This window comes from Crocuta crocuta, unplaced genomic scaffold (assembly GCF_008692635.1).
Source record: "Crocuta crocuta isolate KB4526 unplaced genomic scaffold, BGI_CrCroc_1.0 scaffold2443, whole genome shotgun sequence".
NCBI lineage: Eukaryota > Metazoa > Chordata > Mammalia > Carnivora > Hyaenidae > Crocuta > Crocuta crocuta.
The window spans coordinates 59,774-80,462 of NW_027529494.1; the positions used below are offsets into that span (position 1 = coordinate 59,774).

The window sequence follows — 20,689 nt, forward strand, 5'->3', positions numbered from 1 at the left end:
AGAGGCTAAGTCCTAAATCACATGTTGAATCTGATAGTAGCCATACACAAAGAAAATTCAAAAAGGCAGCTGGTAAACTGTAAGTAGCAGTTACTGCTACTTGAATTGAATGCACATGTTGTTTTTTTAGTACATGTCAAATTGCTGGATTTTTATAATAAAAAAGAAAACCTCAAGAAAAGGATTGGTTGGTTTGATATAGGCCTGGGAAGTTAAAAATCAAGGACTTTGGAAAGATCCACATACTAATGACAGATAGACAATGTTACTTACTAAACATGTTTGATTTCACTGTTAACTAGAATTGGGTTTCCTTGGGGCGCCTGGGTGGCTTAGTCGGTTAAGCGTCCGACTTTCGCTCAGGTCATGATCTCGCGGTTCGTGGGTTCGANACCAACATTTTCACTTACTTAAGTCTATGAGAGCTTTGACATTTATGAGGGTGTACATCAAGAGACCTTTGCAAATTTCCAAATCTGTCACTACCACCCCAACATGGAACCTCCCCACCCCCACAAATAACATTATATTATCTAGCTTAGAAGCATCACTTTCTTAAGATCTTTCCATCTGTCACCAGCACTAGCTTGCAGATAGTTTGCATTTCAGTGCCCTTATTCAAAAGAAACACATTTTCTCTCTGCCATAGTTACTGTCCCTGTGTACTTTGACAGCAAATAGACAGCCACCAATCCACATTGAAATGGCAGTGCCAAGTGGTTGACTAGGCTCTCCTTTGCTAGATGACTTGTCCTATAAGCCAGTATTGTAATGCCTTTGAAGTCAAATTCATACCCTTTGCACAACGACCAGTTACTACATTTCCTGGATCTTTAGGGTTCCTCTCAAAGGGTTAAAATCTTAAATACATGCATCCCAGAGAACTACTCTATAATAATAATTCAATTTAATAATTGAGCAACTAGAATGTCTTTTATTTTTATTTTTTTTATGTTTGTTTATTTTTGAGAGAGAGAGAGATTGAGATTGAGACAGAGTGTGAGCAGGGGAATGGCAGAGAGAGAGGGAGACACAGAGCCCAAAGCAGTCTCCAGGCTCCGAGCTGTCACACAGAGCCTGGCATGGGGTTGGAACTCACAAACGTCGAGATCATGACCTGAGCTGAAGTTGAATGCTTAACTGGCTGAGCCACCCAGGTGCCCCAAGAATGTCTTTTAAAGTGTTCTAGATAGAATCATGTTCTTTATAATTTTGATATTAAATCTTTCCCATTGTATTCTTTAAAATTCAGTATATTAACGTCTGGTATACATGAGGACTCAAATATACAACATGCCCTCTCTTTCCCTAACCCATCCATTGCTTAACCATGGTTGGGCACCAAATTCCCTTGAAGAACGTTAGGATTCCTAGAACTTTTTGGACCTCCAGTATTCCCATTATTTTATTTTGTAAATCTCCAGCCCAGTTGTCACATGGATGTTACACACACACACACACACACACACACACACACACATATATATTAACTCCAGCCCAGTTAATTGAATGAATTTTGTTTTGAGAAATTGATTTTTTCAAGTGCTTTTTTTATACCTCTTAAGATACCCTGATGAGTTGGGAACCTGATAGTAATGACTGATTAAAGGAGTAGATCTCAAAGTGTGATCCCAGACCAGCAGTACCATCCTCATCTGGGAAATTGTTAGGAACAAAAATTCTCCACTCTGCCCCAGACTTACTAGAAATTCTGATGATAGAATCCAGCAACCTGTGTTTAAATAAGCCCTCCAAGTGTCTCTGATGCATGCCCAAGTTTCAGAACCTCTGGATATCAGAGAATAGAGCCTTAATAACTTTGGCCAGCTTGATCCTCAGCGGAACTGTTCTTGTGGATATCAGACCATCCAGGTCCCTTGACATTGTGTTATTTACTCCTACAATGCCTTTTATTAAATCTCTTGAGAGATTATCAGAACCCTGATGAGGCAGCATGTTGCATTAGCAAAAGCATGGGTATCATCAGAGTCAGAAAAACCTCAGCTGTAACTTCTCCTGGACCCTATTCCCTTTGTGTTCACCCAGTTGTTTAACCTCTCTGAGCCTCATTTCTAACATGGGCAAGAGAAAACCCATGCCAGAAGGTTGTCTCGAGAGTTAAATGAAATCAGGTCTGTCCAGCTGTCCAGCCCTGTGCCGGATGCATGACAGACTCTCAGTAAACAAGACCGATTGTTATCATCCCTTGCCACCATGTCCATGACACTGTGTAAAATCCAGAGGAGTAATGGGAAGACCTTCTTGAAAATTTGGTGTTAGGGCCATTGGAGAAAGGGAACTAGGCTTTACCCAATACAGCCCCAATAATCCAAGGACTTCTCTGATCTCTTCAAAGGACACTTTGCAACAGCCCCCCGGGGGGGTGGTGTAGAAGGTTCAGGGTGAGGCTTGCCACTTTCATTTGTCATTGCCAGATGAATTGTTCCTTACTTGAAGTTCTGTGGTCCCAGAGGCAGAGAAGGTTGGCAACAACAAACCCTCTGGCCCTTCTCCCCTCCCTCTGCAAGCCTCCTTGTGTCTCACTTCCTGGATCTTGCAAATATTTCCTTCAGCAATAACCTGGGAGTGGCTGTTTCTCTTGGAGCAGTCTTATCTTTTGACTGCCCAGGAAAGGGAAAGGGGAGAGGGGTTGACCTGTGTGCCCTTGCTGCCAAGATCCCGGAATGCCAAGCTATTGTGGTGGGTTTAAAAGTAAAATTTCCAAACAAGAAAACTTCAGAAGAGCTGAGGAAGAGGCAGGGGGAGATTTTTCAGTCTCGACAAATATTGGGTTTCATTTTTGATCATTATTAGGCTCAAAAAAAAAGATTTTAGCCAAAGTGGCAAATCTATTTTGCACAGGTAGCCTGTGCCAAGAAGAAAAGAGCAGAACAGCCCAGGTCTTGTCAGGCAACTTGCTTTTGTTTTTGAGACATAGTCTCCTTGCTGGTGTCAACAAAGCCCTTTCTTAGACTTAGCTTTCATGATTCCATGCAAAGAGCTAATGTCTCTGTGGATACCTGGGGATGACTGCTGTGCAAGTATCTTTTGCCTTACCTTAGGAGTCCTTGCTTCAATGGGATTGTCCCTTGGAGTCAGATAAGGCAATTTCCAGTCTGGACACTACTGCTTCTTACTAGCTGGGAAAATGATTTACCCCTTCAAAGCCTCAGGATTCTTATCTGCCAACTGGCAATAATGGCAACCACTTCGATGGGTTGATGGGAAGACTAATAGAAATACATACATGAAAGTGCCTAAAACAGTGCCTAAGACACTTGAAAGTAAGAAACCACAGTTATTTTTCCCTTCGTGAAACTCCTTATCCTTCACTCTACTCCACTTAGTCCCAAAGCACAGTTGTAGATTTCTGTGCATATAGATGGCTTGAGCCCGCTGAAAATAAGACCTCTAGAGGCCAGTAGCCTTCTTTAAGCCTGACATATTTCAATGGCAGCATTGTGTTCACCAGCCTGCTTCATCTGTATTGCCTGGAAGGGAGGGGCTACATCGGTTTCGCTCCACTTTGATCTGGTCACCTTGCACAGTAGAATATGTGCTCATTGACCCAGCTGATCCCATTGAAGGTACTCCTTTCCCTTTGTGGAGTGATGCCCACTTCTGCTCCCCTGACAGAAGTGACTCTGCAAGGCTCATGTTGGCCCTGTAAGTAGGGAGAGGCGAGTGCCTTTAAAATCAGGATTGATGCAGAGAATAGCAATTTCCCAGTTGCCTTGTCAGAAGCCAGTGCCTCCAGATAAGGTTACATTGCCACAAATTGAGACATCGAATGTCTAGAAGGGCACTGTATGTTTCTTCCAACTTATTTTGGAGTTGGATACCTATAGGTAAATTCTGTAAGGCTGACATAAGCAATTGGTGCCCAAATTAGACAGCTTAGAATATCTAATCCTTTTGATTTTCACACTACTCTTAAGTCTCAACTTGCCTTTTATTATCTGTCCCTTTTTAGTAGATGAGAAAAGTGAGTGAATGAGCTCAGGGTTAAAATCCTTGGTTAGCGAGGGCCTCCTGGCCTCCATGTGGCTGAGGTGAGACCCAAGATCTCCTGGTTTCTTGGCTATTGAGCAGGTGAGACCCAAAATCTCCTGGTTTCTTGGCTATTAACCAGGGGACAGTGCAGTCCAACTCCTTTGATGAGAATGAGGAACAAGGCTGAAGCACACAGCAGTGAAGGTTGTACAATGCACAACTTGTACAACAATATGCTGTGGCCCTGAGTAAGGGACTTCATTTTAACAATAAACATAGTTCTGTCATTATTAATCACCTTTACACATACCCAGCAGATTGCTAGGTCCTTTTTATATAGTTAATCCTGACAGCCGCTTTGTAAGATAAATATTTTACTGAAACTGACATAAATTAAATACTGTGCTCAAGGTCATGCAGCTTTTGTGTTATGGAGCCAGATTTTAAATTTTTACTGGAATTCAGACCCAAGTCTTTCTGACACTGTGTTCTTTCCATTTTGCTCTATTGCCTTTCCTGTGCCCTAGCAAGGGAAAAGGAAAAAGTGGTAAATTTGAGTACTATCATGCAGCAGAATTCTTACCACAGCTGTAGGACATCAGCCCATCAGGCGCCTTTGGCGATGTGGCTGCCACCTGCATTTCATAAGATCTAGATTGGAGATGAAGATGAAGAAGAGGGAGAGAGGCAGGGAAAGGACATGGGAATGTGTGTGGTGAGGGGTGGAAGACAGGCTGTATAGATTGGAAACCAACCCAACTGGAACAAACAACTCTGCCCCCAAACCTCCACCCCAGGCCACAGCACTCCCATTCTTTTTACCCTGGATTTTTGTTTCTACAGGCTGGTCCCTGAAACAATTATATTAGAATCTCCTGGGGGCAGTTCTTAAAAATGCAAGTCCCTGGGCCCCACCACAGAGGTACTTAATCCAAATTTCTGGGAGAAGGGCCTGTGAATTTGCATTTTAAACAACATTTCCAGGTAATTTCGATCAGGAGCCACTTTGATGAGGAACAGCTATTCCAGACTGGTGTTTTCCAGCCTTTTAGATCATGCACTCTTTTCAGAAAGAATTTTTTGAGGATGCGTTTTTAATATATGTTGGTACTTTATAAAGAAATTCCTGATATGTACTAATGTGCTAATATTTATGTTTTTAAATAGAAAAAAATGGTGAGACTTTTGCATTCATATTCTTAGCTAAAAATTGTTTCCAGTTTTTCATTATGTATGTTCTAGTTGTTGGGTTTGGGTACTGACATTACACAGGATTCTTTTCTTCTCCCTCAATAGATTTCAGAGTCTAGGAAGTATAAATAGTATTGAGGTTGTCTGTTCTTGAAGGTTGATAGAATTAAAGCAAGACTATATGAGTGTGCTATCTTCTTTTGTCAAATTTATCAACATTTTTCCTATGGTTAACAGGTGGGTTTAGATACCCTCATTCTTCAGCAATCGATTTTGGTAATTTTTGTTTTCCTAGAAAACCATTCTAAGTTTTCAAATTTGTTTTCATAGAGTAGAGCAAATTATTCTCCTACTCTTTTCATTTACTCTGTAACCGTGGTTGTTTCTCCATTTCTAATTTTGTGCATTTGGTGGTTTTAATTAGATTAGCAAGTGGTTTATCTTTTTTATTGTTTTATGTTTTCTTTTGAAGAAGTAGCTTTTGGCTTTAATTATTAATTCTACCATTTATTTCCCAGTGTATTAATTTCTGCTATCAGTTCTCTTTCTGCTTTATTTGGGTTGATCTTTGTGGCTCTTGACTTCTTTTGCTCAATACTTAATTCAATTATTTTAATTTCTTCTTATTTATTAGTGTAAGCATCAAAGGCTTCATATTTTCCTTTGACCACTGCTTTAATTGGTCATATTCTCTAGGTTCTGATATTTTCCTTGTTGTTATTTTCTAGGCATTCTACAATTTCAGATGAGAACTTCTTTGACTAGAGGGGAGGATATTTTTTCCCTTTTATTTTCTATTACTAGAAATACATAGAAAAATTTCTCATTTTTGTTAGTAATTTCTAGTATTGTTGTGTTGTGAGTAGGTGCTGTAGTCGTACTTCTTTCACTTTTTGGCTTAATATGTAGTCAATTTAAAAAAGGTTCAATTGACCCTTGAAAATAAAGAAGTTGAAATGTTCCCATTATCTTTGTTTTGACTGTCATGTCTGTCATCAGCTGAAACAGTCTCATAGTTTCTCATTTTTTCCTGCCTTTTCATTTCCTATGGATTTTGCTTTCTGAATTTTGATCCTATGTTATTTGATACATAAATATTCAGGGTAGTTAGATGTTAGTCGTACATTCTAACTACTAATTTATAGCACCCTTCTTTGTCTTATTTGTTGATTTTTGCCTTTAATTCAACTTTTTTTGCTATGTATATCATGGATGTTGTTTTTTCATTTTTGGCATGAATTAATTTATTTTATTTTTTATTGAAGTATAGTTGATACACAATGTTACATTAGCTTCAGGTGTACAACAAAGTGATTTGAGAAGTCTATACATTATGGTATGCTCACAAAAGTAACTGGAAGTCTGTATCTCCCACTTTCCTTCACCCATTTTGCTCATCCCCTCAACCCCCACTTGCACCCTTCTGGCAACCATCAGGTTGTTTTCTGTACTTATGGGTCAATTCCTGCTCTTTGTTTGTTTTGTTTTTTAGATTCAACATATGAAGAAAATCATATGATATTTATCTTTCTCTATATGACATAGTTTACTCAGCATAATACCCTCTAGCTCCCTCTTGTTGCAAATGACAAGATCTCATCCTTTTCTATGGCTGTGTAAAATTCCTGAGTGTGTGTGTGTGTGTGTGTGTGTGTGTGTGCACGTACCATCTTTTTTTTATCCATTCATCTTCTTTATCCATTTATCTGTTTTCATTATCCATTCACCTACTGAAGACAATTGGCTTGCTTCTATATCTTGGCTATTGTAAATAATGCTACAGTGAACATAAAGGTACATATATTGAAAACAAACTAGTGTTTTCAGTTTCTTTGGATAAAAACCCAGTAGTAGAATTACTGGATCATATGGTATTCCTGTTCATTAATTCATTTATTAAATATTTATTAAATACCTACTGTGTGCCAGGCACTAGATACTAGATAAATTAAACACACAAGATCTCTGCTCTTGTGAAGCTTACATTTTAGTTAGTAGAGCACAAAATAAAACAGTAAAATTAGGCATGTGATATAATATTAGGTGGGGATATATGTCCTGAGAAAGAACAAAATAGAAAAAGGATAGTTAAGGATAAGTCATCTCTAGTTTAGATAAGGTGGTCAGGAAAGACTGCTGCTTATAGCATTTGCCATTCTTTTATTTTCCAGTCACTACTATGTTTGTTTGTTTCCGATGGAGAAAATGGCAGGTGGAACAGTTTGCACACAAGGAGTTGTTATAATCCGAAATAATGATAGGGTGGCAAAGGCCCAAATGAGAAGAGACTATAGATGTGAATTTCTGATCCATGTGAGTGATGAGCTAGCCAGGATGGGGACTGGAGATTAGCTAAGTGAAAGAAATTTTGTTCTTCATTGTATCTGAGCTTGTGTATTATTATTTTTTAAAGAAATATTCTCAGTCTTCAACATGACTATTGAATGGGTATTCTGTCTGATGATTTAATTGAACTGCTGGAATTTCCTGTCACTAGACAGTACTTACTTAGCATGATGTTGATTGCTCACAGGCTACAGCAGGAAGCCAGATCTTCTGGTATAGAGGGCTTAACTCTTTATACTCTGAGACTAAAGAGATGTCCTTTGACTTTGGTCACTCTTTATTAGGCAGAGGTTTGCCTTTTTATACATATTTTTACACATATTTAAATAAACCTGTACTTCTTTCTTTGAATATTTGTTTGAGATTTTTAAAACAATGTATTTTTCAAAACAACACATGTTGAAGTGGTACAATTTTGTCTATTACAATAAATTTTTTACTTTTTTCCTTTTACCATATTTAATGTAGCTCCCAGACAATCTGCAGTTGACAGAGGTGAATAGAATGGGACCCACCTATGAATATTTTTTCTATTGCTTATAAGAATCTCATTTTGCCTCACAGGTGATTTAATTTTCTCATAGTGTTTCTTTCTTATAAACATATACTATATATACATGTATACACATACATATACTAAAACACACACACACACACACACACACACAAACACACACACACACTTAATTCTNNNNTATATACTATGTTTTTATAGATAGCTTGATATGTTTCTGGAGTTTTCATTCTGTTCATCAGTACACACTGTTTTAATTATAATTGCCTTATAATATGCTTAATCCTTTACCCTCATTTCTTCTGTAGCAAAATACTTTTTAATATTATATCTTAACTTTATTTTGCAGGTTAATAAAAAAATGCTATAGTTGAAACTTCCTGTTGAGAATTCTAATGAGAATTGCATTAGGAGGATCTATTTTAAACCCCAAGTAACAGACATTTGTGAATTGTCTGTTTAATATTTTTTGGTGCTAATATAAAAGCATAAACAGGAGCGCCTGGGTGGCTTAGTCGCTTAAGCGTCCGACTTTCGCTTAGGTCATGATCTCGNGCATGAACAGAAAACGTCATATTCATGATATAGCTTGCATCTGGAGAGGCAGCAGGGGAATAGAAGTGGGGAGTGAAACAAAGGCTATTAGCATTTCTTTAAAAATCATAAAGTACAGATGGTAGGGTATAAAATGTGCTAATCATGGTCAGTAGGTGGAAACATGAATATTTATTATAACAATCTCTGTTTCTAAATATTTAAAAATTTTTATGATTAAAAACAAAGAAAACAAAAACAATGAAACAGGATAATCAGACTTGTACAACACATTCCATCTGAGTGCTACAGAGTGGGCACAGTGTATGTATCCAAACTTTGGAGCTAGACTGTCCAGGTTCAAATCCTAACTCTACCACTTACTAGCTTTACGACCTTGAGCAATTTAAACAACCCATGCCTCAGTTTTCCTGGCTATATAATTATGACAATAATAATAGCTACCTTCTAGGGTTATTGTGAGGATTAACTAAGTTAAAACAGGGAAATCACTTAAAACAGTACCTGCATTTGGTACATACTCAATAAGTGTTAGCTATCTGGGGCGCCTGGGTGGCTTAGTCGGTTAAGTGTCCGACTTTCGCTTAGGTCATGATCTCGTGGTTCGTGGGTTCGAGCCCCGCGTCGGGCTCTGTGCTGACTGCCAACTCAGAGCCTGGAGCCTGTTTCAGTCTGTGACTCCCTCTCTCTCTGACCCTCCCTTGCTCATGCTGTCTCTCTCTCTCTCTCCTAGAAATAAATAAAACATTTAAAAAAATTAAAAAAAAATAAGTGTTAGCTATCAATATTATGTGTTAGAATTACTATTCTTATTATTGCATCTACCACGTATATTTGCATTGTTTTCAGGCCCTTGTAAACTATAAATAAATGATTTTATCCAAAATACGGGGCCATCTGCAACTTGCTTGTTTTACACAATACTCATCTTGCTGTTTTGCAGGGAAATGGCTCATCCCAAGGCTAGCTTTTCGTGGGCAACTCCTTTCCATCCTTGCCTTGAAAACCCAGCACTGGACTTGTCAAGCTACCGAGCAGTGTCTTCCCTTGACCTTCTTGGAGACTTCAAGCACTCCTCAAAAAAAACAGAGGAAACTTCTGTTTATGAGGAGGGGAGCTCCATGGCCTCCATGCCCCGCCCACTGCGCAACCGTGCTTTCTCAGAGAGCCATATCAGCTTGGAGCCCCAGAGCTCCCGGGCCTGGGGGCAGCATAGGAGGGAGCTCTTTACCAAAGCTGAGACCCAGCCAGATCCTCTGGGAGCCAGGAAGAAGGCCTTTCCTCCTCCTCGCCCTCCTCCTCCCAACTGGGAGAAGTACAGGCTTTTCCGTGCAGCCCAGCAGCAGCAGCAGAAGCAGCAGCAACAACAGCAGCAACAGGAGGAGGAGGAAGAGGAGGAAGAAGAGGAGGAAGAGGAGGAAGGGGCAGAGGAGGGAGAGGAGGAGGAGCTGCCACCCCAGTATTTCAGTTCAGAAACCACTGGTACTGGTGCCCTCAATCCTGAAGAGGTCCTAGAGCAGCCACAACCCTCAGGCTTTGGCAACCTGGAGGCTTCAAGGCAGGGCTCACAAAGCCTCTCAACAGAGCAAGAGTCCTTTGGTCTCCATTCCAGCGATTTCCTGCCTTCAACAAGGGGCCACTTGGGCTCTCAACCTGAAAAGGCTCAGCACCCTTGCTATTATGGTATTGGTGGGCTTTGGAGGACATCAGAGAAGGAGACCACTGATTCCCCCAAGTAAGTGCTTATGAAAGAAGAGGCTGCAACATGAGTTTGCATTTCACCTCCATAATTTGCCGGCTGTATGACCTTTAGTCAATGAATTAAACTGTTCCCAGCTTCATTTTTATCACCAGGAAAATGGGCATGACGATACCTATTCTACACAGTTGCTGTAAATAGAGGATAATCTATATAAAGCAGAGAGCCCCACATGTAGCTCATAGTAGGTGCTCAGTAAATGGTGGTTGCTGGTGTTATTAAATATCACTATCAAAATGCTATCTTATTCCTTAGTTTGTCTTTAAGGTATGCATCAGTTTCAGGCTTTAAGCATTAATTTTTTTAGTTTGTTTATTTTTGAGAGAGAGAGAAGGGCAGGGGCAGAGAGAAGGAGAGAGAGAGAATCCCAAGCACCCTCCACACTTAATGCAGAGCTCAATGCAGGGCTCAATGCAGGGCTCGAACTCACAAACTGAGAGATCATGACCTGAACCAAAATCAAAAGTCAGATGTTCAACTGAGCCACCCAGGTGACCCTGAGTCAGAGGGCATAAACCCTTGTTTTCTCATGGCATTTCCCAAAAACCTGGCTCAAGCCCTTTCCTGCCTTTTTCTTTTGCTTGCTCTCTAGAACAAGAGACCAGCTCACAACCTGACCGGCCTCTGCTTCTAAGCTCTTCCCCAATCCCCAGCAGCAAAGGTGTGCCTGGGGCTGTACCCTTTATGCCCTGCTTATTCCTTATAACAGTTAAGGGCACTCTTTTCCTCTTCCATGTTCTCCACTCTCCCCACCACCGTTGTACCCCCACCTCTTTGCATTTACCTCAGTGGGCAATAGGTGGTAGTTGATGGGGTGAGCTGCCTGGGCAGGGAGGCCAAAGCAGAAGCGTAGTCTAGCCCCAGGACTACTGGTGTCCACTTCTCTGTGCCAGTGCTCATCTGCATGCCCTGTAATGCCTGGTTGTCTGCTTGGGTCCAAAGCAGAATAGCTTGGGCCTCAACTCTGACAGTCATCCTGCTGAAAACTCAGCCTGTGCTCCAGTGGGGGTGGGGGTGTCCAGTATCTATCCCAGAAGTGCTTTCTTTAAATCCCTTTACAGAAGGAATTTGCCTGAGACTTGTTGCTATTAGAAGTACCTTGTTGGGGCACCTGGGTGGCTCAGTCCATTGAGCTTCCGTCTTCAGCTCAGGTCATGATCTCAAGGTTTGTGAGTTCAAGCCCTGCATCAGGCTCTGTGATGATAGCGCAGAGCCTGCTTCAGATCCTCTGTCCCCTCTCTCTCTGCCCCTCCACCTCTTGCACTCTCTCAAAAATAATAAAACATTTAGAAGTACCTTGTTATCATGTCTTTTACTGACACACAAATCCTTTACTGGGATCTGGGCTATCTAGAGCTAGGTGAGAAGTTTTCTGGCATAAGGTGCCACCAGCAAGGCACTACAGGGCTTGGCTCCTAGACACTGTGAGAATCTCTTATCAGATCCCTACCAGCTGCTTCTCAAGTGTCCATCTAGCCAGGAAGTGTTCTTACTGTAATTAGAAAACATTTTGTGGAAAGTGATTGTGATTGTAATGGCCACAGCAGAGAGAGGGGAAGGTGACCTAGCACATAGTAGGCACTTAACATTTCAGAAGAAAGAATGAATAAATGAATGGTCGAATATGTATTAAGCATTTGCTGTGTGCCAGACACTGCTAGTCATTTCATATGACTGTGGACCATTAATTATTCATATTTGACAGAGGAGAAAACTAAAGCTAAGGAAGTTAAGGGACTAACTAACTCAAAATTGCATGACAAAATTCCAAAGCTAGATCTGTATGGCTCAAAAATCTATGCTTAATTTGCCACCCTAGGCAGCCTCTCTCAGAGAGATCTTGTTCTTGCAGTAGGCTGGGACTTCACCAGGCTTTCGTGCCGCCTATAGGGCAGTGCGTATAACAGGTAGTAGTTGCAGGCCCCAGACTTGCCCCTTTGAGCCTCCTAGTCCTTCCTGCTTCATGTACCTCCATTCACCTTGGCCCCTTGGCCAGAGAGAAGAAAACTGCTGTTACTAGAGATCTTATAACTTGTTCCAGAGATTTATTTCTTTTAATGACTATGGGATGTGAGGGGAAACATTTGTTTGCACACAGCCCTAGCTTGTGGCTGCAAAAAATTCAATTATAGATGCTTCTTTGAATGCTGTAGATTTAAGGAACAGCAATATTCCCAACATAACTAATATTTTTGGCCTGCTTACTATGTGCTAAGCATTGTTCTAAAAGTAAGCACTTTTATGTGTTGATCGATTTAATCTTCACAACTAACCTATGAAATAGATATCATTGGTGTGCTACATCTTTTAGAATGAGGAATTACAAGGACCCTGCAGAAGATCGCTGGTAGCCAGAACCCAGGCCGTCTGGTTCACTGTGCCCATTGCATCCTCATACGATCTCTGGGCTCTTCAAGATCTTATTCCAGACCCTTGGAGAACATAGGGTTCTAAACAGAAGGAAGTGGCTTTAAGATTTTGTAAGGGAGGGGGGCACCTGGGTGGCTCAGTAGGTTAAGCATCCGACTGTGGCTCAGGTCATGACCTCAGTTTGTGAGTTCAAGCCCCGCATCGGGCTCTGTGCTGACAGCTAGCTCAGAGCCTAGAGCCTGTTTCAGATTCTGTATCTCTCTCTCTCTCTGAGCCTCCCCTACTCATGCTGTCTGTCTCTCTCTCTCTCTCTCTCAGAAATTTTTAAAAAATTTAAAAAAAAGATTTTGTAAAGGAGGGGCACCTGAGTGGTTCAGTCAGTTAAGCGTCTGTCTTCCGCTCAGGTCATGATCTCACAGTCTTTGAGTTCGAGCCCCGCATCAGGCTCTGTGCTGACAGCTCAGAACCAGGAGCCTGCTTCAGATTCTCTGTCTCCCTCTCTCTCCACTCCTCCCCCACCTGTGCTTGCGTTCTCTCTCTCTCTCTGAAAATAATAATTTAAAATTTTAAAAAAAATTGTTGGGCACCTGGGTGGCTCCGTCAGTTAAGTGTACAGCTTTGGCTCAGGTCATGATCTCGCAGTCTGTGAGTTCAAGCCCTGTGTTGGGCTCTGTGCTGACAGCTCAGAGCCTGGAGCTTGCTTCGGATTCTGTGTCTCCCTCCCTTTGCCCCTCTCCCACTTGTGCTCTGTCTCTCTCTCTCTCAAGAATAAGTAAACATTTTTAAAAAACTAAACAAAAAAGCTTCCATAAGAGAGAAATGTTAGGATCAAGTAGATACATATTTTGAATCTAAAATGCAAAAAAAAAAAAATCCAAAAACATCCAAAGTTCAGCCAAATCAAACCAGAGTATCTCTGTAACCCACCTACTACTGAGTTACAAAACACTATGATACATGTAGGAGCGGGTTAGTGGAATTCCCAAGTGTTGCTTAAGTCTCATAACTCTGGTTCAAGTATAGGTATAGTATGCTTCCTGAACTCCATGTATTTCCTTTCAATATTCTGCAGGAGGAATCTGATTTTTGCTTCAATGTTCATTATCAAATGCAGATTATGGTCTCAAAGATCTCCTGTAACCCCTGCCCTATTAGTGGATATTATGAGGAAAGTAGCACTAGGACACATGGTGCCTAATATGATACACTGTAACATGGTGCAGAGCTGTGTCTGCTGTGAACTGAGTCTATAATTAGCATATCCTTTTAAAAATATTTCCAGTTTTTAAAAAAATTTTAATGTTTATTTTTGAGAGAGGGAGAGAGAGAAAGAAGAGAGAGAGAGGGGAGTGGCGGAGGGGCAGAGAGAGGGAGACACAGAATCCAAAGCAGGCTCCAGGCTCTGAGCTGTCAGTACAGAGCCAAACATGGGGCTTGAACTCACTGTGAGATTGCGACCTGAACAGAAGTCAGATGCTTAGCTGACTGAGCTACCCAGGTGCACCAAAAACAAAACAAAACAAAATTCCAGTTTTATTGAGATATAATTGACATACAGCCTCATCCTATTCCCCTTAATTCTGTGCTTTCCTTCAGGAATTTCTGAGCCAGAACTCTCACACATGTCCTAAGTATTTTTTCTTAGAGATAAGAACTCCTTAAGTTCATACATTCATATTGCCTCCAGAATGTTCTTTCTTGTCTGCTAACATAGATATAGTCCAGCCAGAAAAGCCCTTACATGAAAAGTTTTATATGATATCAAGTTGTCCCTTTGGCAGTATATCATTGTGGCTAAAAACATAGATTCTGGAGTTAGGTCACCTAGTCTAAATCATGGGTCTATCATTTAGTGTCTGGTGACGGTGGTGAACTCACTTTCCCTCTCAGTGTCTCATGTTCCTTATCTATAAAATGGTTGTCATGACCATTAAATTTTATAGCTATATCTACACACACACACACACACACACACACACACACACACCTTAGGACAGCTTCTAGGGCATGGTACACACTGTGTGAATAGTAGCTACTATTGCTCATCTATTAGTGTTATTAGCTTAAAAACCTACATGTAAAATGAATACCTCAGATGAGAAATATTGGCATATCCAAGTTTCTTTTGTGTGATGAATTAGGAAACAGCATAGCATGAATCCGTAAACAGCTGTGGCGCCTTTTAAACCGTTATTTTTGACCTTCATCTAAGAGCTGCAAGTAGCTGCAAAAATGACTAATGAGTTTCTCCTATTTTTCCTTTCAAACAGCTAGAGGTTAGCAAAGGGGCAGTGACACAGACAGGTGGAGGGTAGGGGTGACTGGTAGACAACAAGAATATACTGAGGGTGGGCATCCCTCTTGCATAAACCATGGCTGGAATTATTTGCCCTTCCATCACTGAAACCTGACATTGAAGTATTTCTTTTTATTTCCTTCCTCACGCCAGACCAGAAGCCTTGATGGCAGAAGATTCTAAACCCAAGCCAGCATGGAGCCAGAGCTACTTCTTTCCTGAGGAGCAGTTCTCTTTCACGGGCTGGGGCTCTGAGAAACAGCACCTTAGCCCCACGGGCTTCAGTGAACCCAAGACAACAGGGTCTGCCACTCCACTTGTCAAGCCCCTGGGTGCCACTGGTTCCAATTTTTCCCCATTTCATTCTGCAACCATGGAGGAGGCTGGGGCCACTGGGGATATGCCAGAAGTGGAGAGATGCTATCCCTTCCCAGGCCGAAGGCCTGCCTCACAGGGAGTCTCAGAAGAGCTCATGAGAGATGTGGTAGGCTGTGATAAGTCCCTGGCAGGGGTGTTAACCCCAGCCTCCAACATGGTGACCACTGCTGAGGTCATGGGTGACCTCTTTGCTGTGGGAGATCTGCAGTGGAAGGGCCGTTTCAAGCAGAAATGGCACCATCAAGAAAGAAGAAATGATGAGAGTGTCCAGGAAAGCTACAGGGTGCCTTTGTAAGCAAGCAGACTAGATACAGCGGGAGCAGGTGGGGGTCTGGGGTGGGTAAGAGGGAGGTCAACAGTCTTGGAGGATGAATAGCTGAGGTCTCAGCCATATCTCTACCACCTACTCCTTCCCTGGAGATTCATACTCTGGAGCCATGAACCCAGGGGAATCATGGAAAATCAGAAGCCCAGAATTTTGGGGACCTTCCAGTTTTTTTGGATCCTAGTGGTGTGATGACCAAACCAAATCATCTCCTAAGAAGTTCCCCTACCTGTGGAAGTCACGGGTATAGAAATAGCCTCCCTCATTCTCAAAGTTGGCCTTGACTTGGCTTCTAGGAAACCTTCATGTGGCCTGTTTACATTTCAACAGTGCTTCCTGGTCCATTATTTCCTTATTTCATAGCTCCATTGGCGAAGCAGGGTCCCATTTTTACAAATGGGGAAATCAAGAAGTATAAAGGTCAGGAGCCTCTCAATGGAGGTGCTCAAATGGTCATTCTTTGTTTCCACAGACAAGAATTTCAGCACTTCTCGCCTCCTCTGGGGGCCCCAGGGATCCCTACCTCTTACTCAGCTTATTATAATATTTCGGTGGCTAAGGCAGAGCTGTTGAACAAGTTGAAAGACCAACCTGAGATGGCAGAGATTGGCCTGGGAGAAGAAGTTGACCATGAGCTGGCTCAAAAAAAGGTGACATTTTTTGATATGCCATAGATTTTCAGCAGTCTGTTTGATTATCTGGAAGTTGATCTGCCCTCTACCTTTCTCCAGAACAACTTGGTATATTCCCATATTTTCAGTATGGAAATCAAATAGCCTCTCAAGTTTTCTCAGAAATGCAACTCCAGTCTCTTTTTGACCCAGCCAATAACAGTAATGATAGTAGAAATCATAATCATCATCACTGTGTCTCTCAATTCAACAACAATCCCCTTTTTACCAGTTGAGAGGATTAGGTTGCCCAGGGTTACAGACTAAGTGGTAGATCTAAGACTTGAAGTCAAGACTCTCTCACTGTCTACTTTATTGTTACGTCCCCCTATGAAATAAGTCAGCCTTGCAAGTAACTTGCTGCCCTTGACACTCAGAGTTTTTGCCAATGAGCTCTAATCAATAGCAGCCACTGATTGTATTCCCTGTATAACTTTCTAGAAGATGGAATAGATTGACTAACCAAAAGAAGGAGAAATTATAGCCTGGTAAACTTTAGTATTTATTTACAAGAATAATCAATAATCTCTTTAAAACACTAGAATGATCAACAGACATGATGTTGTTGTTCCAAAGCTCACCCGTTCTTCCTCTAAGCATCACTAGGCTAGTTTTCTAATCAAATTCCTGGAATCACTTTGCCCTCCCTGCACTTACCCATTTTATTTCATAAGCAAATAGGGTTTCCATGGCAACGTCAAAGGCCCAATTTACCACTTTGTGGACATCTAAACTCAACGCAAATTGCTCCTCTGCCCATAATTCTCATTCAGGACATGACCTGTAGGAAAGCTCAAAGCCATTTGCAAGAGACCACCCACCACTTTCAAATCTGAAGCAAAATGTCAGGAAAAGAATTGAACGCGTGGGTATCAACGTTTTATTGATCCAGATGCCTGCCTCCTTGGATTCCATGTTCCCTGAGCATGGCAAGGCTGCTCCCAGCTTACTCAGGACCTTTTTATTAGGAGCAAAACTAACAAGAGTCTGATGAGGAAAAGAGAAAAATGATCAGAAATGGCAAAGCACAGAACAGCAGATAATGATTTGAAGTGATTGGGGTGGGGACGGGGCGGCTAGGACATTTTTTGTCTCTGAGGGCAAGTAAAGAAGGTCACTGATTTGCAATATCCTAGAAAAGTAACTCAACTCTGACAGGGTCTGTGATGACTCTTCAGCTCTATCCAGTATACTTACCCCAGGGTTGAAGTTCAGGTTGCAAAGCCCAGGTGCCGAGAAATAAAAGGCTCTTTTTTTGCATCCCTTCAGATCTTAGGAACTGAAGAGCTGGGGTGGGTAGGTGATTTTCCAAGTTGATCATTTGGCCCTCAGTCCTCCCTTGTCCCTGGCACTGACTTTTGTTTGGGAGAGCAGAGGGTAGGTATACAACTGGGAGCCTTGTGGTATCTAATTGTGTTGCCTCATTCATATCATTGATTCTTAATTCCTAGTAGGTTTTAGAATTTCCCCTAAATGTAAACCTATGACACTTCAGATTTAAGATCATGGTGATCTACTGACTTTTGGCCAGTTCTGAAATATGATAACAGTCCCTGGACCCAGAGCAGTCTCTCTTGGTCTTGGTCACCTTGGACATGTCTAAATAAACTATTAGAAAGGAGCACCTGCCAGAAAACTACAGGCCTATGTATGGTCCCAGAGTCCCTGGGCAGGAATACTAAAACAAGCACCGAAGCAAACTTCCGTACATACATACAAGATACAGAATACTATTCTAAGCATGTAACCTGTATTAGAACAATACTATGAGGTAGGTGCTATTGTTGTCCTATTTTTTAGATGGGGAAATTGAGGGGCACCTGGGTGGCTCAGTTTGTTGAGCATCTGACTCCAACTCAGGTCATGATCTTGCAGTTTGTGAGTTTGAGCCCTGAATCAGGCTCTGTGCTTACAGCTCAGAGCCTGGAGCCTGCTTCAGATTATGTGTCTCCCTCTCAGTCTGCCCTTCCCCTGCTCCTACTCTCTCTCTCTCTCTTCCTCTCTCTCTCTCCCTCTCTCTCTCTCTCTCTCTTGCTCTCGCTCTTTCTCTCTCGCTCAAAAATGAATAAACATTTAAAAAATTAGATGGGGAAATTGAGACACAGAATGATTGAATAATTTGCTCAAGGTCACACCAGTGCTTTGCGGCAGAACTAGGGTTCAAACCCAAGTAGTCTTGTACTAGAGTTCATGGTCTTAACTACGATGTGATGCTGACCTACTGGGGCAGGTCAATTCTCATTAGGACTTTGCACTAGACAAGCATCTATTATCTCAGAGTGCCTGGTAATAATAATAACAGCAGCAGCAGCAGCAGCAAACAGGTATTGAGCACTTAATGTGTCAGGCAAAAGACTAAGCATTTTACTTCTATGATCTCATTTAACCCTCACCACACTGGCAGGGTGGGGGAGGAGAGACACTTCTTCAGTTTATAGATGAGGAAACAGAAATCTCAGTGCAGTTGGGTATCTTGCCCAAGGTCACAGTTTGGAGGAGGCAGAATTGGAATCCAGGCATCTCTGACTCCATTCATCCACTCTACCACACTACCTTCCTGGGAGTGGAGTTCTAGAACTTGTTATACCTACAGAGAAGACAAATCAGGAGACACAGGCAATGCTTCCCTTAAGAAACTTAGCATCAATAGGAGAGGGATCAGACATACCCACATGAAACAGGGAATGAGCCACTTCAAATTACACTATAGGTTCTATTTCTTAAAGGTGGGAGAGTTCATAAAAGAAAGAAATCATTCAGGAAACGGGTAGGGAAGCAGAAGCTTCCAGCAGGGAGGTTGGGAGGAGAGCTGGGCTCTGAAAAAAGAATAGGAATAGCTAAAGTGAAAGAAGAGATTGAGAGCAGATAGAACTGCATAATGCAAATCAGGAACACCAGGGCAATGTGGTGAACAAATAGGAGAAAGAGGAGCTAATGCTGAAAGGTTCAGAGCCCTGAGATTGGAATGGCAGGGTGGGGCTAGGCTGAATAATAACAATAGCAGCCAGCCTTTATTAAACATTAATCCATGCTAAGTCCTTTGCATGCATCATATCATTCAGTCCTTATTATAGTTCAGCGAAGTGGGTACTGCAATTTGTACCCATTCTTCAGATAAAGAAAGTAAAATTCCACCAAGACATTCACACAGGTCACACAGCCAGGAAATTGGCAGAGCTAGTAGTCCAAGCTAGTCATCAGGACTTCAGAACTCACAGTCTTATCCAAAAGGCCTCAGAGGACAAATGGAGGGAGTGAAGATCTAGCACAGTGCCATACACACTAGAGATAGTTCAGTGGATTGAAGGCAAATGAATGAAGCTGTGGGCAAATATTTGACAACAATGCTTTTCCAACCTGCACTCTCATAAGCATTCCAATTCCTATTTATTAAATACTCTCTTTTCCAAAGAAGACATCCAGGTGGCTAACAGACACATGAAAAGATGCTCAACATCACTCATCATCAAGGAAATACAAATCAAAACCCCAATGAGATACCACCTCACACCTGTTAGAATGGCTAAAATTAACAATTCAGGCAAGAACAGGTGTTGGTGAGGATGCAGAGAAAGAGAAACTGTTTCACATTGTTAGTGGGAATGCAAATTGGTGCAGCCACTCTGGAAAACAGTATGGAGGTTCCTCAAAAAGTTAAAAATAGAACTACCCTATGGCCCAGCAATTGCACTACTACTTATTTATCCAAAGGATACAAAAATGCTGATTCAAAGGGGCACACGCACCCCAATGTTTATAGCAGCGGTATCAACAATAGCCAAATTATGACGATAGCCCAAACAAATGTCCATTGACTGACTAATGGATAAAGAAGATGTTGTGTGTGTGTGTGTGTGTGTGTGTGTGTGTGGTGATCAAAAAGGATGAAATCTTTCCATTTGCAACAATGTCGATGGAACTAGAGTGTATTAGAGTAAGTAAAATAAATCAGAGAAAAATAAATATCATATGATTTCACTTATATGTGGAATTTAAGAAACACAACAGATGAACATAGGGGAATGGAAGGACAAATAAGATAAAAAGAAAGGGAGGCAATCCATAAGATACTCTTAACTACAGAGAACAAACTGAAGGTTGCTGGTAGGAATGTTGGGTAGGGGGATGGGCTAAATGGGTGATGGGCATTAAGGAGGACACTTGTTGGGATGAGCACTGGGTGTTATATGTATATGTGATGAATCACTAAATTCTACTCCTGAAATCATTATTACACTACATATTAACTAACTTGGATTTAAATTAAAAAGAGAATAAAAAATAAAGAATA

The 20,689-nt window shown here is 41.5% G+C and overlaps 1 protein-coding gene across 1 annotated transcript in view; it reads left to right on the forward strand.

Moving 5' to 3' along the window:
- SHROOM4 (shroom family member 4) overlaps nucleotides 1-20,689 on the forward strand; it is a gene marked incomplete at its 5' end in the record, with an annotated part of 44,721 nt that overhangs the window by 20,030 nt on the left and 4,002 nt on the right. Inside the window, 3 exons of the mRNA XM_077760795.1 lie at nucleotides 9,543-10,334; nucleotides 15,178-15,327; nucleotides 16,200-16,377. Of these exons, the coding sequence (XP_077616921.1) occupies nucleotides 9,543-10,334; nucleotides 15,178-15,327; nucleotides 16,200-16,377 (1,120 nt within the window). The remainder of the gene's footprint in view (nucleotides 1-9,542; nucleotides 10,335-15,177; nucleotides 15,328-16,199; nucleotides 16,378-20,689) is intronic.